Raw genomic sequence first — 20,074 nt, forward strand, 5'->3', positions numbered from 1 at the left:
GAGCTGAGCCGCGCTGGCCGGAAGCCACGGACAGCACCGCACCGAGCACTTCCGGTGCCGCGCGGGCGTAGTGAAGCAAATGGCCGATTGCGCAGGCGCAGTAATTAAACCCTACAGTAGAGCGACGCAAATATATTGGGCACTTCCAGCGCGGATTTGTACTCAAAGCGCATGCGTGTCACTGTGCTCGCCATAGGCCGCCGACTCTGATGTTAACGAGGCATGCGCGCTGCGGACACCCAAGCCGGATGAAAATGCTATTCGCATGCGCACTCCCGCCCTAGCAACAGCAAAGCCGCTTATGTGCGCACGCGTAGAAACTGCCTTTTTCAACTCCGTCTGTTTCTCCACGGTCCAATCAGAATCCAGCGCTAGGCTGCTGCTGGGTAGATTAGGCGGTTCAGGAAGCACGAGAAGGAAAAAGGACGGAGACCCCGGAAACATTTCGTACCTACACGGGCACCTGAGAGTCACCATATTATACCCTGCGTGACCCCCCCATACAGTATTATCCCTCCCCCCGCTCCCCCGTGTAACCCCTGTGCCCCCAATCACCCCATCTGAGCCCCCCCATACAGTATTATCCCTTACATCCCCCTGCTCCCCAGTGTAACCCCTGTGCCCCCAATCACCCCTGCGTGACCCCCCCATACAGTATTATCCCTCCCCCCCCGCTCCCCCGTGTAACCCCTGTGCCCCCAATCACCCCTGTGTGACCCCCCCAATACAGTATTATCCCTTACACCCCCCTGCTCTCCAGTGTAACCCATGTGCCCCCCATCACCCCATCTGAGCCCCCCCATACAGTATTATCCCTCCCACCCCTGTGCCCTACCACCCCCCTGCTCCCCAGTGTAACCCATGTGCCCCCCATATCACCCCATCTCAGCCCCCCATACAGGATGATCCCTTCCACCCCCCTGCTCCCCAGTGTAACCCATGTGCCCCCAATCACCCCCATCTGAGCCTCCCCATGCAGTATTATCCCTTACACCCCTCTGCTCTCCAGTGTCACCCATGTGCCCCCCAAATCACCTCATCTGAGCCCCCCATACAGTATTATCCCTCCCACCCCCTGCTCCCCAGTGTAACCCATGTGCGCCCAATCACCCCATCTGAGCCCCCCCATGCAGTATTATCCCTTCCACCCCCCTGCTCCCCCGTGTAACCCATGTGCCCCCAATCACCCCATTTGAGCCCCCCCATACAGTATTATCCCTTACACCCCCCTGCTCCCCCGTGTAACCCATGTGCCCCCAATCACCCCATCTGAGCCCCTCCATACAGTATTATCCCTTCCACCCCCCTGCTCCCCCGTGTAACCCATGTGCCCCCAATCACCCCATCTGAGCCCCTCCATACAGTATTATCCCTTCCACCCCCCTGCTCCCCCGTGTAACCCATGTGCCCCCAATCACCCCATCTGAGCCCCCCCATACAGTATTATCCCTCCCACCCCCCTGCTCCCCAGTGTAACCCATGTGCCCCCAATCACCCCATCTGAGCCCCCCCATGCAGTATTATCCCTTCCACCCCCCTGCTCCCCCGTGTAACCCATGTGCCCCCAATCACCCCATTTGAGCCCCCCCATACAGTATTATCCCTTCCACCCCTCTGCTCTCCAGTGAAACCCATGTGCCCCCAATCACCCCATCTGAGCCCCCCCATACAGTATGATCCCTCCCACCCCCCTGCTCCCCAGTGTAACCCATGTGCCCCAAATCACCCCCGTCTGAGCCCCCATACAGTATCATCCCTCCCACCCCCTGCTCCCCAGTGTAACCCATGTGCCCCCAATCACCCCATCTGAGCCCCCCCATGCAGTATTATCCCTTACACCCCCCTACTCCCCAGTGTAACCCATGTGCCCCCAATCACTCCCATCTGAGCCCCCCATGCAGTATTATCCCTTACACCCCTCTGCTCCCCAGTGTAACCCATGTGCCCCCAATCACCCCCATCTGAGCCCCCCCATACAGTATTATCCCTCCCACCCCCCTGCTCCCCAGTGTAACCCATGTGCCCCCCAAATCACCCCCATCTGAGCCTCCCCATACAGTATTATCCCTCCCACCCTCCTGCACTACAGTATAACCCATGTGCCCCCAATCACCCCATCTGAGCCCCCCCATACAGGATTATCCCTCCCACCCCCCTGATCCCCAGTGTAACCCATGTGCCCCCCAAATCACCCCCATCTGAGCCTCCCCATGCAGTATTATCCCTTACACCCCTCTGCTCTCCAGTGTATCCCATGTGCCCCCAATCACCCCCATCTGAGCCCCCCCATACAGTACTATCCCTTCCATCCCCCTGCTCCCCAGTGTAACCCATGTGCCCCCAATCACCCCCATCTGAGCCCCCCATACAGTATTATCCCTTCCACTCCCTGCTCTCTAGTGTAACCCATGTGTCCGCAATCACCCACATCTGAGCCCCCCCATACAGCATTATCCCTTCCACTCCTCTGCTCTCCAGTGTAACCCATGTGCCCCCAATCACCCCCTCTGAGCACCCCCATACAGCATTATCCCTTCCACCCCTCTGCTCTCCAGTGTAACCCCGGTGCCCCCCAAATCACCCCCGTCTGAGCCCCCCATACAGCATTATCCCTTACACCCCTCTGCTCTCCAGTGTCACCCATGTGCCCCCCAAATCACCCCCGTCTGAGCCCCCCCATACAGTATTATCCCTTCCACCCCTCTACTCTCCAGTGTAACCCATGTGCCCCCAATCACCCCCATCTGAGCCCCCCCATACAGTATTATCCCTTCCACCCCTCTGCTCCCCAATGTAACCCATATGCCCCCAATCACCCCATCTGAGCCCCCCCATACAGTATTATCCCTTCCACCTCTCTGCTCCCCAGTGTAACCCATGTGCCCCCAATCACCTCCATCTGAGCCCCCCATACAGTATTATCCCCTCCACCTCTCTGCTCCCCAGTGTAATCCATGTGCCCCCAATCACCCCCATCTCAGCCCCCCCATGCAGTATTATCCCTTACACCCCTCTGCGCTCCATTGTAACCCATGTGCCCCCAATCACCCCCATCTGAGCTCCCCCATACAGAATTATCCCTCCCACCCCCCTGCTCTCCAGTGTAACCCATGTGCCCCCAATCACCCCCATCTGAGCCCCCCAACACAGTATTATCCCTTACACCACTCTGCGCTCCAGTGTAACCCATGTGCCCCCAATCACACCCATCTGAGCCCCCGATACAGTATTATCCCTTCCACCCCCCTGCTCTCCAGTGTAACCCATGTCCCCCCAATCACCCCCATCTGAGCCCCCTCAAACAGTATTATCCCTTCCACCCCTCTGCTCTCCAGTGTAACCCATGTGCCCCCAATCACACCCATCTGAGCCCCCCCATACAGTATTATCCCTTCCACCTCTCTGCTCTCCAGTGTAACCCATGTGCCCCCCAATCACCTCCATCTGAGCCCTCACATACAGTATTATCCCTTCCACCCCTCTGCTCTCCAGTGTAACCCATGTGCCCCCTGTCACCCCCATCTGAGCCCCCCATACAGTATTATCCCTGCCACCCCTGCTCCCCAGTGTAACCCATATGCCCCAATCACCCCCATCTGAGCCCCCTCATACAGTATTATCCCTTCCACCACCCTGCTCTCCAGTGTAACCCATGTGCCCCCAATCACCCCATCTGAGCCCCCCCATACAGTATTATCCCTTACACCCCCTTACACGCCTTTGCTCTCAGTGTAACCCATGTGCCCCCAATCACTCCATCTGAGCCCTCCCATACAGTATTATCCCTTACACCCCTCTGCTCTCCAGTGTCACCCATGTGCCCCCCAAATCACCCCCATCTGAGCCCCCACCATACATTATTATCCCTTCCACCCCTCTGCTCTCCAGTGTAACCCCTGTGCTCCCCAAATCACCTCCATACAGTAATATCCGTTACACCCCTCTGCTCTCCAGTGTAACCCATGTGCCTCCCAAATCACCCCCATCTGAGCCCCCCCCCCACAGTATTATCCCTTCCACCCCTCTGCTCTCCAGTGCAACCCATGTGCCCTCAATCACCCCATCTGAGCCCCCCCATACAGTATTATCCCTTCTACCCCTCTGCTCTCTAGTGTAAACCATGTGCCCCGCAAATCACCGCCATCTGAGCCCCCCCATACAGTATTATCCCTTCCACCCCTCTGCTCTTCAGTGTAACCCATGTGCCCCCAATCACCCCCCATCTCAGCCCCCCCATACAGTATTATCCCTTACACCCCTCTGCTCTCCAGTGTAACCCATGTGCCCCCAATCACCCCCATTTCAGCCCCCCAGACTGTATTATCCCTTTCACCCCTCTGCTCTCCAGTGTCACCCATGTGCCCCCAATCACCCCATCTGAGCCCCCCCATACAATATTATCCCTTACACCCCCTTACACGCCTCTGCTCTCAGTGTAACCCATGTGCCCCCAATCACCCCCCATCTGAGCCCCCCCATACAGTATTATCCCTTACACCCCTCTGCTCTCCAGTGTAACCCATGTGCCCCCAATCACCCCATCTGAGCCCCCCCATACAGTATTATCCCTTACACCCCTCTGCTCTCCAGTGTCACCCATGTGCCCCCCAAATCACCCCATCTGAGCCCCCCATACAGTATTATCCCTTACACCCCTCTGGTCTCCAGTGTCACCCATGTGCCCCCCAAATCACCCCCATCTGAGCCCCCCATACAGTATTATCCCTTCCATCCCCCTGCTCCCCAGTGTAACCCATGTGCCCCCAATCACCCCCATCTGAGCCCCCCATACAGTATTATCCCTTCCACTCCCTGCTCTCCAGTGTAACCCATGTGTCCGCAATCACCCACATCTGAGCCCCCCCATACAGCATTATCCCTTCCACTCCTCTGCTCTCCAGTGTAACCCATGTGCCCCCAATCACCCCCTCTGAGCACCCCCATACAGCATTATCCCTTCCACCCCTCTGCTCTCCAGTGTAACCCCGGTGCCCCCCAAATCACCCCCGTCTGAGCCCCCCATACAGCATTATCCCTTACACCCCTCTGCTCTCCAGTGTCACCCATGTGCCCCCCAAATCACCCCCGTCTGAGCCCCCCCATACAGTATTATCCCTTCCACCCCTCTGCTCTCCAGTGTAACCCATGTGCCCCCAATCACCCCCATCTGAGCCCCCCCATACAGTATTATCCCTTCCACCCCTCTGCTCCCCAATGTAACCCATATGCCCCCAATCACCCCATCTGAGCCCCCCCATACAGTATTATCCCTTCCACCTCTCTGCTCCCCAGTGTAACCCATGTGCCCCTAATCACCTCCATCTGAGCCCCCCATACAGTATTATCCCCTCCACCTCTCTGCTCCCCAGTGTAATCCATGTGCCCCCAATCACCCCCATCTCAGCCCCCCCATGCAGTATTATCCCTTACACCCTCTGCGCTCCATTGTAACCCATGTGCCCCCAATCACCCCCATCTGAGCTCCCCCATACAGTATTATCCCTCCCACCCCCCTGCTCTCCAGTGTAACCCATGTGCCCCCAATCACCCCCATCTGAGCCCCCCCATACAGTATTATCCCTTCCACCCCTCTGCTCCCCAATGTAACCCATGTGCCCCCAATCACACCCATCTGAGCCCCCGATACAGTATTATCCCTTCCACCCCCCTGCTCTCCAGTGTAACCCATGTCCCCCCAATCACCCCCATCTGAGCCCCCTCAAACAGTATTATCCCTTCCACCCCTCTGCTCTCCAGTGTAACCCATGTGCCCCCAATCACACCCATCTGAGCCCCCCCCATACAGTATTATCCCTTCCACCTCTCTGCTCTCCAGTGTAACCCATGTGCCCCCCAATCACCTCCATCTGAGCCCTCACATACAGTATTATCCCTTCCACCCCTCTGCTCTCCAGTGTAACCCATGTGCCCCCAGTCACCCCCATCTGAGCCCCCCATACAGTATTATCCCTTCCACCACCCTGCTCTCCAGTGTAACCCATGTGCCCCCAATCACCCCATCTGAGCCCCCCCATACAGTATTATCCCTTACACCCCCTTACACGCCTTTGCTCTCAGTGTAACCCATGTGCCCCCAATCACTCCATCTGAGCCCTCCCATACAGTATTATCCCTTACACCCCTCTGCTCTCCAGTGTCACCCATGTGCCCCCCAAATCACCCCCATCTGAGCCCCCACCATACATTATTATCCCTTCCACCCCTCTGCTCTCCAGTGTAACCCCTGTGCCCCCCAAATCACCTCCATACAGTAATATCCGTTACACCCCTCTGCTCTCCAGTGTAACCCATGTGCCTCCCAAATCACCCCCATCTGAGCCCCCCCCCCCACAGTATTATCCCTTCCACCCCTCTGCTCTCCAGTGCAACCCATGTGCCCTCAATCACCCCATCTGAGCCCCCCCATACAGTATTATCCCTTCTACCCCTCTGCTCTCTAGTGTAAACCATGTGCCCCCCAAATCACCGCCATCTGAGCCCCCCCATACAGTATTATCCCTTCCACCCCTCTGCTCTTCAGTGTAACCCATGTGCCCCCAATCACCCCCATTTCAGCCCCCCCAGACTGTATTATCCCTTTCACCCCTCTGCTCTCCAGTGTCACCCATGTGCCCCCCAAATCACCCCCATCTGAGCCCCCACCATACATTATTATCCCTTCCACCCCTCTGCTCTCCAGTGTAACCCCTGTGCCCCCCAAATCACCCCATCTGAGCCCCCCATACAGTATTATCCCTTACACCCCTCTGGTCTCCAGTGTCACCCATGTGCCCCCCAAATCACCCCCATCTGAGCCCCCCCATACAGTATTATCCCTTACACCCCTCTGCTCTCCAGTGGAACCCATGTGCCCCCCAAATAACCCCTATCTGAGCCCCCACCATACATTATTATCCCTTCCACCCCTCTGCTCTCCAGTGTAACCCCTGTGCCCCCCAAATCACCCCATCTGAGCCCCCCATACAGTATTATCCCTTACACCCCTCTGGTCTCCAGTGTCACCCATGTGCCCCCCAAATCACCCCCATCTGAGCCCCCCCATACAGTATTATCCCTTACACCCCTCTGCTCTCCAGTGGAACCCATGTGCCCCCCAAATCACCCCCATACAGTAATATCCGTTACACCCCTCTGCTCTCCAGTGGAACCCATGTGCCCCCCAAATCACCCCCATCTGAGCCCCCCCCACAGTATTATCCCTTCCACCCCTCTGCTCTCCAGTGCAACCCATGTGCCCTCAATCACCCCATCTGAGCCCCCCCATACAGTATTATCCCTTCTACCCCTCTGCTCTCTAGTGTAAACCATGTGCCCCCCAAATCACTGCCATCTGAGCCTCCCCATACAGTATTATCCCTTCCACCCTCTGCTCTCCACTGTAACCCATGTGACCCCAATCAGCCCCCATCTCAGCCCCCCCATACAGTATTATCCCTTCCACCCCTCTGCTCTCCAGTGTAACCCATGTGCTCCCAAAATCACTCCATCTGAGCCCCCCATACAGTATTATCCCTTACATCCCTCTGCTCTCCAGTGTAACCCATGTGCCCCCCAACTCAGGCCCATCTGAGCCCCCCCATACAGTATTATCTGTTCCACTCCTCTGCTCTCCAGTGTAACCCATGTGCCCCCCAAATCACCCTCATCTGAGCCCCCCCATACAGTATTATCTGTTCCACTCCTCTGCTCTCCAGTGTAACCCATGTGCCCCCCAAATCACCCTCATCTGAGCTCCCCCCATACAGTATTATCCCTTCCACCCCTCTGCTCTCCAGTGTAACCCATGTGCCCCCAATCATCCCCATCTGAGCCCCCCATTATACCCCGTGCTCCCAGATCACCCCATCTCAGCCCCCACTATACCCCATGTGACCCAATCACCCCCATCTGAGCCCCTCACTATACCCCATGTGCCCCCAATCACCCCATCTCAGCCCCCACTATACCCCTTGTGCCCCCAAACATTCTCCATTTGAGCCCCCATCATAACACATGTGCCCCCAAATCATCCCCATCTGAGCCCCCATTATAACCCGTGTCTCGCACTAAACTATCCGCACTTGAGCCCCTATTACCATCCATGTGCCCCCCACTAAACCATCCCCATGAGCCCCCCTTTATAACCCATGTGCTCTCCAAGCCACCCCCACATGAGCCCTTCCTTTTCCCATTGCCCTCCCTGTGCCCCTCCGCCCCGGGCCAGATCACGTGTAGCACATCTCCCCAGTCCTAGCACCCCAAGACCGGATGCGGGCACACCCCGCAGAGCGGAACCCCAGCTTCCTGCTGGCCGCACCCTAAGATTACCGGGGTCCCTGGCCGGGTAGCGCCCCCGGACAGTGCCACAACCCCCGACCACTCCGCCCTCCCCTGGGGTCGGCAGCGGCCCCACCCCATCCTCCAGTTACACAACCCAGGCATGGGCCCGCCCTCTCCCATTCATAAACCCGAGGCCACGCCCCTCCCTGCTAACCCCGCCCCCTGACTCCCCAGCCGCCCTTCCCCGCCCCCGGGTCAGCTGCTCTGGCGATGAGCTCAGCTGGGGCCGCGGATGGAGGAGGAGCTGGAGGAACGGTGAGTGCTCGCTCGCTGGGGTCCCTGGGGGGGCAGTCCCCAGGTTTGGGGAGAGGGGGCCCCTAGGGCTGTGCAGCTGTGTGCCTGTGGGGGGATGCCCGCGCCCCCCAGTCCGTGCGCGGGGGTCTCTTGGGGGGCATTCCCCGGGTTTGGGGAGAGGGGGCCCCTAGGGCCGTGCAGCTGTGTGCCTGTGGGGGGCTGCCCGCGCCCCCCAGTCCGTGCGCGGGGGTCTCTTGGGGGGCAGTTCCCAGGTTTGGGGAGAGGGGGCCCCTAGGGCCGTGCAGCTGTGTGCCTGTGGGGGGATGCCCGCGCCCCCCAGTCCGTGCGCGGGGGTCTCTTGGGGGGCAGTTCCCAGGTTTGGGGAGAGGGGGCCCCTAGGGCCGTGCAGCTGTGTGCCTGTGGGGGGATGCCCGCGCCCCCCAGTCCGTGCGCGGGGGTCCCTTGGGGGGCAGTTCCCAGGTTTGGGGAGAAGGGGCCCCTAGGGCCGTGCAGCTGTGTGCCTGTCCGTGCGCGGGGGTCCCTCGTGGCGTGCACAGAGTGGGGGAGCTGGAAACGGGGGGCTGGGGAGTGTAGAAGCTGCATGGCGGTGGAAGAGGGGTTGGTGGGGGGAGAGGTCTGGCAAAGGCAGGAGGGGGGCTATCGCGGGACTAGGCAGAGGAGGGAAAGGATATGGGCTCTTGGGGCAGAGGGAGGGGTTATTGGGGCGGGGGGAGAACAGGTGGGGGATTTGGGGGAAGGAATGGAGGGGGTTATTGGCGGGTAGGAGATTGTTTGGGAAGCGAGGAGAGGGATCCTTGAGGGAGAGGGCTGCTGGGAGGCGGGAAGAAGGGAATTATTTGGGGAGAGGGGGAGGGAGCAGGAGTCATTGGGGTAGGGGACTCTTGTGGGGGGCTGAGCATGGAGGGGGAGGGGCTTTTTGGGGGTAAGTCCAGAGGGGGCTAGTGGGAGGTGGTTATCTGGGGCAGGAAGGAGGGAAGCGGGGAAGGGGGTTGACACATTCTGTCAGATTGTTTGGGGGGAGCAAACAGCTGGATCTTGTTGTCCCTGTGCCCCACTGGGGGAGGGGGGTGTCCCCTGGATGTCTGTCCCCTCCCCGCCCCCACCAAGAGGAGGCAGCCAGCACCTGCTCCCCTGGTGAGTGACTCAGCAATATCCCTGCCCCAGAGCTCCTGCCCCTCACCATGGGGCAGCAACCCTGAAAAGCCCCTGGGGGGGTGCACAGTAAGGGGCAGTGGCACCCTGGGAGAGGAGCTCTGGGATCCTGTGGGGGGCAGCTGGGACTGCAGTGAGAGAGGCAAAGCGAGTGGTGGGGGCCTCTGCCCCCCAGGAGGGTGAGGGCCCCCCCCAGCCTGGGGGAGGGGGGAGATATCTGAGTGCCTCTATTTGGGGGGGTCAGTTCATGCCCTCATTTGGAGCCAGACCCCAACGGGTCACTCATGTGTCCCTTCCTCCCCCCCATTGCTCCTGTGTTGTCTGTCCATCCTGCGTGGCCATCTGTCTGCCCCCCCCCCCGGCTCAGGCCCCAGGGCTGGCTCAGCGGCTGGCTCCCTGCCTGGCGCCCCACGTCCATGTCCCACCTGAAGAACGTGGAGGCCCGGATCCTGCAGTGTGAGTGCTGAAACCAGCGGGGGACCCCGCTCTACGAGGGGTGTCCGGGGCTGGGTAGGGCGTGGGGTGTATTTCCTGGGGGCGCGGGGGGGGGCTGGGGGCAAACAGCAGCAGCTGAGTAAGGAGGCCATGGGGTATATCCCTCTAAGGGGGCTGGGTCGGAGCCCCCCCGTGCTTACACTCCGCCCAGCCCAGCCCCAATTGTATCAGGGAAGGGGACCCAGGACGCCCTCTGCGGGGGTCTGGGAGACCCAAGGGGTTAAGTACCCTCTATGTGTGCGCTAGCTGATCCAGGGGCTTGGGTAGGAGTCTAGGGAGTGTATCCCTCATGGGAGCACACGGGGGGACCCAGGAGTTAAGTGGAGGCATGTGGGGGACTGGCTCAGGGCTTGGCAGCTGGGTTGGGGTCTGGGCTTGGGGACATGCCCCTATGGGGGGCTGGCTCAAGGCCTGATGTCCAGGCTGGGGTCCAGGCAGGGGGATACACTGCCTCTGGGGGGCTGGGATGTGTGGGGCTGGCTCAGGGCCTGGCGACCAGTCTGGGATCTAGGCAGGGGGATACACTGCCTCTGGGGGGCTGGGATGTGTGGGGCTGGCTCAGGGCCTGGCGACCAGTCTGGGATCTAGGCAGGGGGATACACTGCCTCTGGGGGGGCTGGGATGTGCGGGGCTGGCTCAGGGCCTAGCAGCTGGGGTCCAGGCAGGGGGGCAGCTCCATGGGGGTCTGGCTCAGGGCCCCCCTGACCCCTCTCCCCACACAGGCCTGCAGAGCCAGTTCGTGGGGCGGTATGTGACCCTGCCGGGCCGGGCGCGCATCTGGACCGTCTCGCTGTGTCCAGAGCAGGGCGAGGGGCGCACCCCCCTGGTGCTGGTGCATGGCTTCGGGGGCGGCGTGGGGCTGTGGGTGCTCAACCTGGACCGGCTCGGGGCCCGGCGGCCCCTTCACGCCTTCGACCTGCTGGGCTTTGGGCGCAGCTCCCGGCCCCCCTTCCCCCATGACGCCCAGGGCGCCGAGGCCGAGTTTGTGCGCTCCATCGAGGACTGGCGCCGGGAGATGGGCATCACCACCATGATCCTGCTGGGCCACAGCCTGGGGGGCTTCCTGGCGGCCTCCTACAGCCTGATGTACCCTGAGAGGTGAGACACTTCCCCCCCGCTCCTCCCCCCCCGCAGCCTGGCCCCTACTACCTGACCCCCAATCTTACAGCCTGACGTACCCCGAGAGGTGAGACCCTCGCAGCCCAGCCCAGCCCCCGCTACCTATCTCCCTGATCCTACAGCCCGACGTACCCCGAGAGGTGAGACCCCCTGGCCCCCCAGCCTGGCCCCTGCTACCTGTCCCCACCCCGATCCTACAGCCTGACTTACCCCGAGAGGTGAGACCCCTGCAGCCTGGCCCCTGCTACCTATCTCCCTGATCCTACAGCCTGACGTACCTCGAGAGGCGAGACACTTCCCCCCTGCAGCCCAGCCCCCACTACTGGCCCCCCCAATCTTACAGCCTGACGTACCCCGAGAGGTGAGGCCCCCACAGCCTGGCCCCCGCTACCTGCCCCCCGATCCTACAGCCTGACGTACCCCGAGAGGTGAGATCCCCTGGCCCCTGCTACCTGTCCCCACCCCGATCCTACAGCCTGACATACCCCGAGAGGTGAGGCCCCTGCAGCCTAGTCCCCGCTACCTACCCCCCCGATCCTACAGCCTGATGTACCCCGAGAGGTGAGGCCCCTGCAGTTTGCCCCTCCCACCTGCCCCCTGATCCTACAGCATGACCTACCCCGAGAGGTGAGGCCCCTGCAGCCCGGCCCCTGCTACCTACCCCCCCGATCTTACAGCCTGACGTACCCCGAGAGGTGAGGCCCCTGCAGCCCAGCCCCTGCTACCTTACCCCCCTCAATCCTAAAGCCTGACGTACCCCGAGAGGTGAGGCTGCTGCAGCCTGCCCCCCAATCCTACTGCCTGATGTACCCCGAGAGGTGGGGCCCCTCCAGCAGCCTGGCCCCTGCTACCTACCCCCCCGATCCTACAGCCTAACGTACCCCGAGAGGTGAGGCCCCTGCAGCCCGGCCCCCACTACCTACCTTCCCGATCGTACTGCCTGACGTACCCCGAGAGGTGAGGCTGCTGCAGCCTGCCCCCCGATCCTACTGCCTGATGTACCCTGGGAGGTGAGGCCCCTCCAGCAGCCTGGCCCCTGCTACCTACCCCCCCGATCCTACAGCCTAACGTACCCCGAGAGGTGAGGCCCCTGCAGCCTGGCCCCTGCTACCTACCCCCCCGATCCTACTGCCTGACATACCCCAAGAGGTGAGACCCCCGCCCCGTGCATGCCCTGCCCTGCTGCTTGCCCCGTCTCTCCCCTACCCCTACTGCCTGGTCCTCGTTCAGCCCTTTGGTCCCCTGTCCACCCCCTTCCATCCCGGCCAGGATCCCGTGGGGGTGACTCCCCCATGCCCAGGGGCTCAGAGGACAGAGGTTGGGGGCAGGGTGGTGTCTAGGGGTGGGGGTTGAGTCGGGGGCTGTCTGTCTGTGTGGGATGGGGGAAAATCTGCGGGGGGCGGAGCTGTGGGCCGCCTTGTGGGGGCGTTGGTGGGTCTGTCTCTTACCCTTTCTGCTGCTGCCCCCCCCGGCCTGGCACAGGGTGAAGCACCTCATCCTGGTGGACCCCTGGGGCTTCCCCGTGCGCCCCACCGACCCCAGCCAGATCCGACCTCCCCCAACCTGGGTGAAGGCCATGGCCGCTGTCCTGGGGCGCTCCAACCCCCTGGCCGTGCTGAGAGTCGCCGGGCCCTGGGGTGAGTCGCTGCGGGGCGGGGGAGAAGGGCTGTGGAGGGGGAGGAATGGGGCTGAGGGATGTGAGTAATTTTAGGAGGTAACTAGGGGCAGGAGGTGGGACTGGAGGGGCAGGGAAGTGAATCTCTGGGGCAGGTCCCCCTCCACAGCTCCCCCCACGTAACGGGATGTCTGTCTGTCTCCACGTCCCCCACTCCAGGCCCTGGCCTTGTCCAGCGCTTCCGTCCTGACTTCAAGCAGAAATTTGCGGAGTTCTTTGAGGATGACACCATCTCGGAGTACATCTACCACTGCAACGCCCAGGCGCCCAGGTGAGGGGCAGGGGGGCCAGGGAGCCCCAACCCCTTGGGATAACCACCGTCTCCCAGGCCTCAGGGAGGGAATGGGTCCCATGCTTCCAGGATGCCCGTGTGGGGAGTTCACCCACAGGCTCCAATGCCAGGGAGAAGAGACTCGGACGGCGAATTGGACCCAGGTGTCCGGGACGCCATGCCAAGGGAGGGGGAATGGGGACCCAGAGGGTGATCATGGTGAGAGGTGGTTTCTGAGGGGGATGCAGACAGGATGAGGGATCCAGACACCCAGTGGGTGGGAGTGGGGTATTGAGAGGGAGACGCCAACTGGGCGAGGGACCCAGGCATCTAGGCTTTGGGTATTGAGAGGGAGACAGACTGGGCGAGGGACCCAGGCGCCCGGGCGGTGGGGAGGACAGTACTGGGAGAGAGATGCGGACCGGCCGAGGGACCCAGATGCCTGAAGGGTAGGGGGTGGTATTGGGAGGGAGACGCGGACCGGCGAGGGACCCAGACACCCGCGGGGTGGGGGGGTATTGGGAGGGAGACGCGGCCCGGCGAGGGACCCAGACACCCGCGGGGTGGGGGGGTATTGGGAGGGAGACGCGGCCCAGCGAGGGACCCAGACGCCCGCGGGCTGGGGGGGCATTGGGAAGGAGACGCGGACCGGGCGAGGGACCCAGGCGTTCGGGGGTGCAGTATTGGGAGGGAGACGCGGACCAGCGAGGGACTCAGACGCCCGCGGGGTGGGGGGGTATTGGGAGGGAGACATGGACCGGCGAGGGACCCAGGCATTCGGGGGTGCAGTATTGGGAGAGAGACACGGCCCGGCGAGGGACCCAGACGCCCGTGGGCTGGGGGAGGTATTGGGAAGGAGACATGGACCAGCGAGGGACCCAGACGCCCGCGGGGTGGGGGGGTATTGGGAGGGAGACATGGACCGGCGAGGGACCCAGGCATTCGGGGGTGCAGTATTGGGAGAGAGACACGGCCCGGCGAGGGACCCAGACGCCCGTGGGCTGGGGGAGGTATTGGGAAGGAGACATGGACCAGCGAGGGACCCAGACGCCCGTGGGCTGGGGGAGGTATTGGGAAGGAGATATGGACCAGCGAGGGACCCAGACGCGCGCGGGGTGGGGGGGTATTGGGAGGGAGACATGGACCAGCGAGGGACCCAGACGCCCGCAGGCTGGGGGAGGTATTGGGAGGGAGACATGGACCAGCGAGGGACCCAGACGCCCGCGGGGTGGGGGGGTATTGGGAGGGAGACGCGGACCGGCGAGGGACTCAGGCATTCGGGGGTGCAGTTTTGGGAGGGATACACAGCCTGGTGAGGGACCCAGATGCCCATGGGGTAGGGAGGTATTGAGAGGGAGACGTGGACCAGTGAGGGACCCAGGTGTTCGGGGGTGCAGTATTGAGAGAGAGATGCGGACCGGCAAGGGACCCAGATGCCCGTGGGATGGGGGGCGGTATTGGGAGAGAGACGCGGACCGGCGAGGGACCCAGGCACCTGTGGGGTAGGGGGCGGTATTGGGAAGGAGATGCGGACCGGCGAGGGACCCAGGCGTTCGGGGGTGCAGTATTGGGAGAGAGATGCGGACTGGGCGAGGGACCCAGATGCCCGCGGGGTTGGAAGCGGTATTGGGAGGGAGACGTGGATCGGGCGAGGGACCCAGGCGTTTGGGGGTGCAGTATTGGGAGGGAGACGTGGATCGGGCGAGGGACCCAGACGCCCATGAGATAGGGGGAGTATTGGGAGGGAGATGTGGACCGGCGAGGGACCCAGGTGTTCGGGGGTGCAGTATTGAGAGAGAGACGTGGACCGGCGAGGGACCCAGGTGTTCGGGGGTGCAGTATTGAGAGAGAGACGTGGACCGGGCGAGGGACCCAGGTGTTCGAGGGTGCAGTATTGAGAGAGACGCAGACCGGGCGAGGGACCCAGATGCCCGTGGGGTCGGGGGTAGTATTGGGAGAGAGATGCAGACCGGGCGAGGGACCCAGACGCCCACGGGGGGGAGGGTATTGGGAGGGAGACGTCAACCGGGCGAGGGACCCAGGCATCTAGGCGTGGGGTATTGAGAGGGAGACACAGACCGGGCAAGGGACCCAGGCGCCCGGGCAGTGGTGGGGGCGGGGGCAGTATTGGGAGGGAGGTGCAAACCGGCAAGGGACCCAGGAGTTCGAGGGTGCAGTATTGGGAGGGAGACGCGGACCGGGCGAGGGACCCAGATGCCCGTGGGGTGGGGGGGTATTGGGAGGGAGACACGGGCCAGGCGAGGGACCCAGGCATTCGAGGGTGCAGTATTGGGAGGGAGACACGGGCCAGGCGAGGGACCCAGGCATTCGAGGGTGCAGTATTGGGAGGGAGACACGGCCCGGTGAGGGACCCAGATGCCCGTGGGGTGGGGGGGTATTGGGAGGGAGACACGGGCCAGGCGAGGGACCCGGGCATTCGAGGGTGCAGTATTGGGAGGGAGACACGGCCCGGCAAGGGACCCAGATGCCCGTGAGGTGGGGGGCAGTATTGGGAGGGAGACGCGGACCGGGCGAGGGACCCAGATGCCCGTGGGGTGGGGGGCGGTATTGGGAGAGGGACGCAGACCAGGCGAGGGACCCAGACGCCCGTGGGGTGGGGAGGGGGTATTGGGAGGGAGACATGGCCCGGCGAGGGACCCAGGCGTCCGGGGAGCACTCACTCCTCCCCCGTCCCCAGCGGTGAGACGGCGTTCAAGGCCATGACGCAGGCACTGGGCTGGGCGCGCCGCCCCATGCTGGAGAGGATCCACCTGCTCCCACGGGAGCTGCCCATCACCCTGATCTATGGTGCCGAGTCCTGGATCGACACCAGCACTGGGCGCCGGGTGCGAGAGTTGCGGCCCCACAGCTACGTCCGGCACCTGGTACGGCTGTGGGCCCCCGGGTATGGGGGAGGGACTTGGGGAGGGGTAGCTGGGGGCAGGTCCATGGGGGCTAGGCCTGGGGGGGTGAGGGGGAGAGGGCAGGTCCATGGGGGCCAGGCCTAGGGGGGGCAAGAGGCAGGTCCATGGGGGCCAGGCCTGGAGGGGTGAGGTGAGGGAAGGGGGCAGGTCCATGGGGACCTGAGCCAGAGGGGTGGGGGGCTGCAGTGTAGACATGCCCTAGGGGGGAAGGGAGCCTTGCACCTTGGGGCAGGCTGCAGGGGAGGGAGGGACGCAAACCTGTCTCCTGACATCCGCCCCCCCCATTTCTCTCCTGCCCAGGCCATCGCCGGCGCCTCCCACCACGTCTACGCCGACCAGCCCGCTGCCTTCAACGCGGCCGTGCAGGAGATCTGCGACTCCGTGGACTGACGGACCCACCCCACCCCAACGCGGGGGCACAGACGCCCCCCTGGCGGGGCTGGGCCACAGGCTGCGGCCCCCTGTGCCTCCCCAGAGCCTGCCTCCCCCCCCAGCTACCTAGGCTCCTTCGCTGCACCTGAAGCCCCGAGGCCCCAAGTTGGGGGAGGTGGGGACGCATCAAGATTGTGCTGATTGAGGGTTTTATTCCTCTGTCTCCTGGGCTGGTTCATTCCCCCCTTCCCCTTTGCTTCGCACTCCTGGGCTGTCCCCTCCCCTGTGGGGGTATTGGGAGGGAGACATGGCCCAGCGAGGGACCCAGACGCCCAGGGGAAGGGGGGGACATGGGGGGCCTTTCCCCTCTAGGGTGCTAGATGTAATCCAGCCCCAGGGCAGGGGAGGGGGAAAAGAACCCCCCCCCGCCATCCACATCTCCCTCTGCTCTGTGACCCTCCTGATGTGCCTTCAGCTCCTGCAGCCACCTATGGGGCACGAGGACCCTGTGGTCGTGTATGTGCAACGCAGTTTTGAATGCACATGGCTGGCAAGCTGCCAGGAGTCCTTTGCCCCTGTTGTGCCCCCGTGAGCCCCCCAGCCCATGTGGGACTGAACAGCGCGGCCGGCCAGCGGCCCTGTCCCAGCTCTGCCCTGGGGCTCGGGTTGGGCAGGGAGAGGCCTCGATGCTGAAGCCCAAGGGATGGTCCCCCGCTAGGGTCCGGCTGGGACCGTCTAAGTGCCATGTTCCGAACCCGTCAGCTCCCCTGCGGGCCGCGCCGCTGAGCTTTGTACGGGATCCCCAGTTTGTACCAAGTTTCTACCTTAATAAACAAAACAACACTGGAAAACTTTGCATGTGGTGCTAGCGGTGGGGGGCTCAGCAGGGGGCAGTCTGCCCTCGCTCAGTGGGGTGGGGTGGGGGGCTCAGCAGGGGGCAGTCTGCCCTCGCTCAGTGGGGTGGGGTGGGGGGTTTGGCGGGGGGTGATCTCCCCTCAGTGCAGTGCTGGGGTGGGGGGCTCAGCAGGGTGGGGGGCGGTCTCCCTTCATTCAGCTCTGACCCCAGTGCCCAGCCTGGTGCTGCAAGGAGCAGGGAGGGGGGCTCGGCAGGGGGTGGTCCCCATCGCTCAGTGCAGTGGGGAGGGGTGGAGGGCTCAGTGGGGGCAGTTCCCCCCTCAGTGCAGTGCTGGGGGTGGGGTGGGGGGCTCAGCAGGGTGGGTGGTGGTTCCCCCTCACTCAGTGCAGTACCGGGGTGGGGGGAAGTCTCCGTTTGCTCAGCTCTGACCCCAGTGCCCAGCCTGGTGCTGCAGGGAGGGAGGCTCAGGAGGGGCCTGTCTCCTTGTGCTGATCCCAACGGGGTGCTAGGGCGCATCAGACAAAGGGTCCCTGTTTAAACAGCCCTGTGCCCCACCCCAGAGCCAGCTGCATCTCAGCACTGGGTGAATTTTGGAGGGGGGCCGTGGGACTTTCTCTTCTTCCAAGTCCTCCCCTTTGAGACTGTCCTGTCACAGCGGGACCCTGCACTCAGCAGCCCCATGGGACCCCCTTGTGAGGTGACCCCCCCCTCGCTGCCCCAGTGGTGCCCTGTGGGGTGAGGGCAGCGTGATGCATTGGCTGGAGACAGTGGCCCAGCTGCCCCGGGGAGCCTGGGCTCCCCTGGGAAGAGGTTGAAGTATGAGGGGCTGGGGGCCAGTCCCCGGGTGCCGGAGACGGCGGGGGGTGGTAGGGTCCGCTGAGCCGCTCCTCGAGGAGCCCGTGTGCCCTGACTGAGCTGAGGGCGTCTTCATGGTTCCCCTGCTCCCTCTGCAGCTCAAAGAGGGGCCCCTCTGCAAGGGATGTGGCCGTGGCGGCGGGGAGCCAGTGAGGCCGTGGGCCATGTGCTGCAGGAGGCAGGGTCTGAGGCCTCAGGGCCGCTGGGGAATGGGCTCGCCAGAGGCCACGGGGCGAGCTGTGTAATTAGGGGCTTTGGGGGCAGAACTGGGAAATCCCACGATGCCTGGCAGGGCACCAAAGCCAAACGTGTCCCACTTGGTCGTTGCAGCGGAAAACTCCCCTTTCACGTAGCGTGGATGGAAAGATCCTTGATTTGAAATGATTGTCCCCACCCGCCCCCACTCCAGTGTCCTGGTCTGATGTGGCCGTTTCAGGCGCCTTTTGCTCTTTTTGAATTTCTTGCCTGGCCACATGTGAGGTTGAAATTCCTTTGCGAGTCGACGTGAACCGCGGGGGCACGGGAGCTTTGGATCCCCTCCCCCACCCCACGCACGCACACACTGAAATTGCGCGTTGAATTTGGTGCATTGTTTCAAGCCCTCCAAACATGCAGTTTTTGGTGAAAAATCAATTAGTTGGAAACCTCTTGCTCTGCTTTACACCTGTGCCCTTTACATGGGTGAGACGGGCGGGTTCTCTCCAGGGACTGGCCCTGACCCTTCACCCTGGGCTTGCTCAGAAATATCCAGCCCCTCTGAGCAGAGCATCCCACCTGCCCCTCTCCGGGGCGGATCCCATCCTTGTCTGGGACCTGCCCAGGCTCTGCGCTCCAGCCCCTCTGCAGCCTGGAAATGAACCATGTGCCCCAAATATGTGCTCCTCTCTTCCAGCCTGGCCCCGCTGCATGGCTGCCCCTGCTGACGCTCTCCTCTCAGGGCCCAGTTCGGACCTGCCGTTCTCCTCCATCATCCAGCAGGGCACCCCCGGGAGCCAGCGCAACCCCCCGCCGCCCAGGCCCCCTCCCCTGGGTGCTGCTGGAGCTGGAGCTGCATAGGGAGCGCTTGCTCCAGGGCAGGAGGCCGCCGGAGCGGCCGAAGGGGACAGGAGCAGCTGTGGGTGAGACACTAGATGTCTTCCCCTGGGTCCCTGTTGGGAGCAAAGGCTACAGTTCAATAAAGAGCCCCCCCTGCCCGCCATGCTACAGTCCACAGGCTGCGGCTGTGTGTGGGGTGAGGCCGGGGGCTCCAGGATGCACAGTTCATGGGTGGGGAGGGAGGGTGGCGCTAGGGGGTGCTGTGGGGCAAGGAGTGGAGCGGGGGCTCAGCAGGGGGCGCTCTCCCCTGCAGGCAGGGCTGACCCCAGGGTGGCGCTAGGGGGTGCTGTGGGGCAGGGAGCAGGGTGGGGGGCTCAGCAGGGGGCGTTCTCCCCTGCAGGCAGGGCTGGCACCAGGGTGGCGCTAGGGGGCGCTGGGCTACAGGGAGCAGTGTGGGGGGATCAGCAGGGGGCGCTCTCCCCTGCAGGCAGGGCTGGCACCAGGGTGGCACTAGGGGGTGCTGTGGGGCAGGGAGCAGTGTGGGGGGCTCAGCATGGAGTTCTCTCCCCTGGCAGGCAAGGCTGGCCCCAGGGCAGTGCTAGGGGGCGCTGTGGGGCAGGGAGCAGTGTGGGGGGCTCAGCAGGGGGCGTTCTCCCCTGCAGGCAGGGCTGGCACCAGGGTGGCGCTAGGGGGTGCTGTGGGGCAGGGAGCAGTGTGGGGGGCTC

At 63.2% G+C, this 20,074-nt stretch overlaps 1 protein-coding gene and 3 long non-coding RNA genes across 6 annotated transcripts; 3 read left to right on the forward strand and 1 right to left on the reverse strand.

Annotated features, from left to right (window-relative positions):
* The first annotated feature begins 8,501 nt into the window (after positions 1–8,501).
* On the forward strand, positions 8,502–17,454 carry ABHD4 (abhydrolase domain containing 4, N-acyl phospholipase B). Its single transcript, XM_050919076.1, has 7 exons — positions 8,502–8,595; positions 10,115–10,203; positions 10,965–11,340; positions 12,844–12,998; positions 13,196–13,307; positions 16,006–16,192; positions 16,532–17,454. The coding sequence occupies exons 1-7, from the start codon at positions 8,573–8,575 to the stop codon at positions 16,619–16,621; spliced, it is 1,032 nt and encodes a 343-aa protein (XP_050775033.1). The 5' UTR covers positions 8,502–8,572; the 3' UTR covers positions 16,622–17,454.
* Positions 11,496–12,701, forward strand: LOC127031988 (uncharacterized). 2 transcript variants are annotated; one of them, XR_007768688.1, is made up of 4 exons: positions 11,496–11,579; positions 11,790–11,854; positions 11,989–12,056; positions 12,127–12,701. It is a non-coding gene; the product is annotated as an uncharacterized LOC127031988 (long non-coding RNA). The 2 variants fall into 2 exon arrangements; XR_007768687.1 differs by having other exon boundaries at positions 11,790–12,056; positions 12,127–12,699.
* LOC127031989 (uncharacterized) lies at positions 11,578–12,530 on the reverse strand. Of its 2 annotated transcripts, none has more exons than XR_007768689.1 (3): positions 12,473–12,530; positions 12,213–12,280; positions 11,578–11,752 (listed from the first exon to the last, which is right to left on the reverse strand). It is a non-coding gene; the product is annotated as an uncharacterized LOC127031989 (long non-coding RNA). The 2 variants fall into 2 exon arrangements; XR_007768690.1 differs by having other exon boundaries at positions 12,405–12,498.
* LOC127031991 (uncharacterized) lies at positions 14,697–15,864 on the forward strand. The gene is made up of 3 exons (XR_007768691.1): positions 14,697–15,078; positions 15,131–15,183; positions 15,632–15,864. It is a non-coding gene; the product is annotated as an uncharacterized LOC127031991 (long non-coding RNA).
* Positions 17,455–20,074: the final 2,620 nt, after the last annotated feature.

This window comes from Gopherus flavomarginatus, chromosome 11 (assembly GCF_025201925.1).
Source record: "Gopherus flavomarginatus isolate rGopFla2 chromosome 11, rGopFla2.mat.asm, whole genome shotgun sequence".
Lineage (NCBI taxonomy): Eukaryota > Metazoa > Chordata > Testudines > Testudinidae > Gopherus > Gopherus flavomarginatus.

Bases quoted from the DNA above. Each gene is read 5' to 3' on its own strand.
- ABHD4 (XM_050919076.1), top strand. From the start codon at position 8,573: ATGGAGGAGGAGCTGGAGGAACG. The intron at 11,341-12,843 runs GTGAGACACTTC...GGCCTGGCACAG, and splicing joins AGCCTGATGTACCCTGAGAG to GGTGAAGCACCTCATCCTGG. The intron at 16,193-16,531 runs GTACGGCTGTGG...TCTCCTGCCCAG, and splicing joins ACAGCTACGTCCGGCACCTG to GCCATCGCCGGCGCCTCCCA.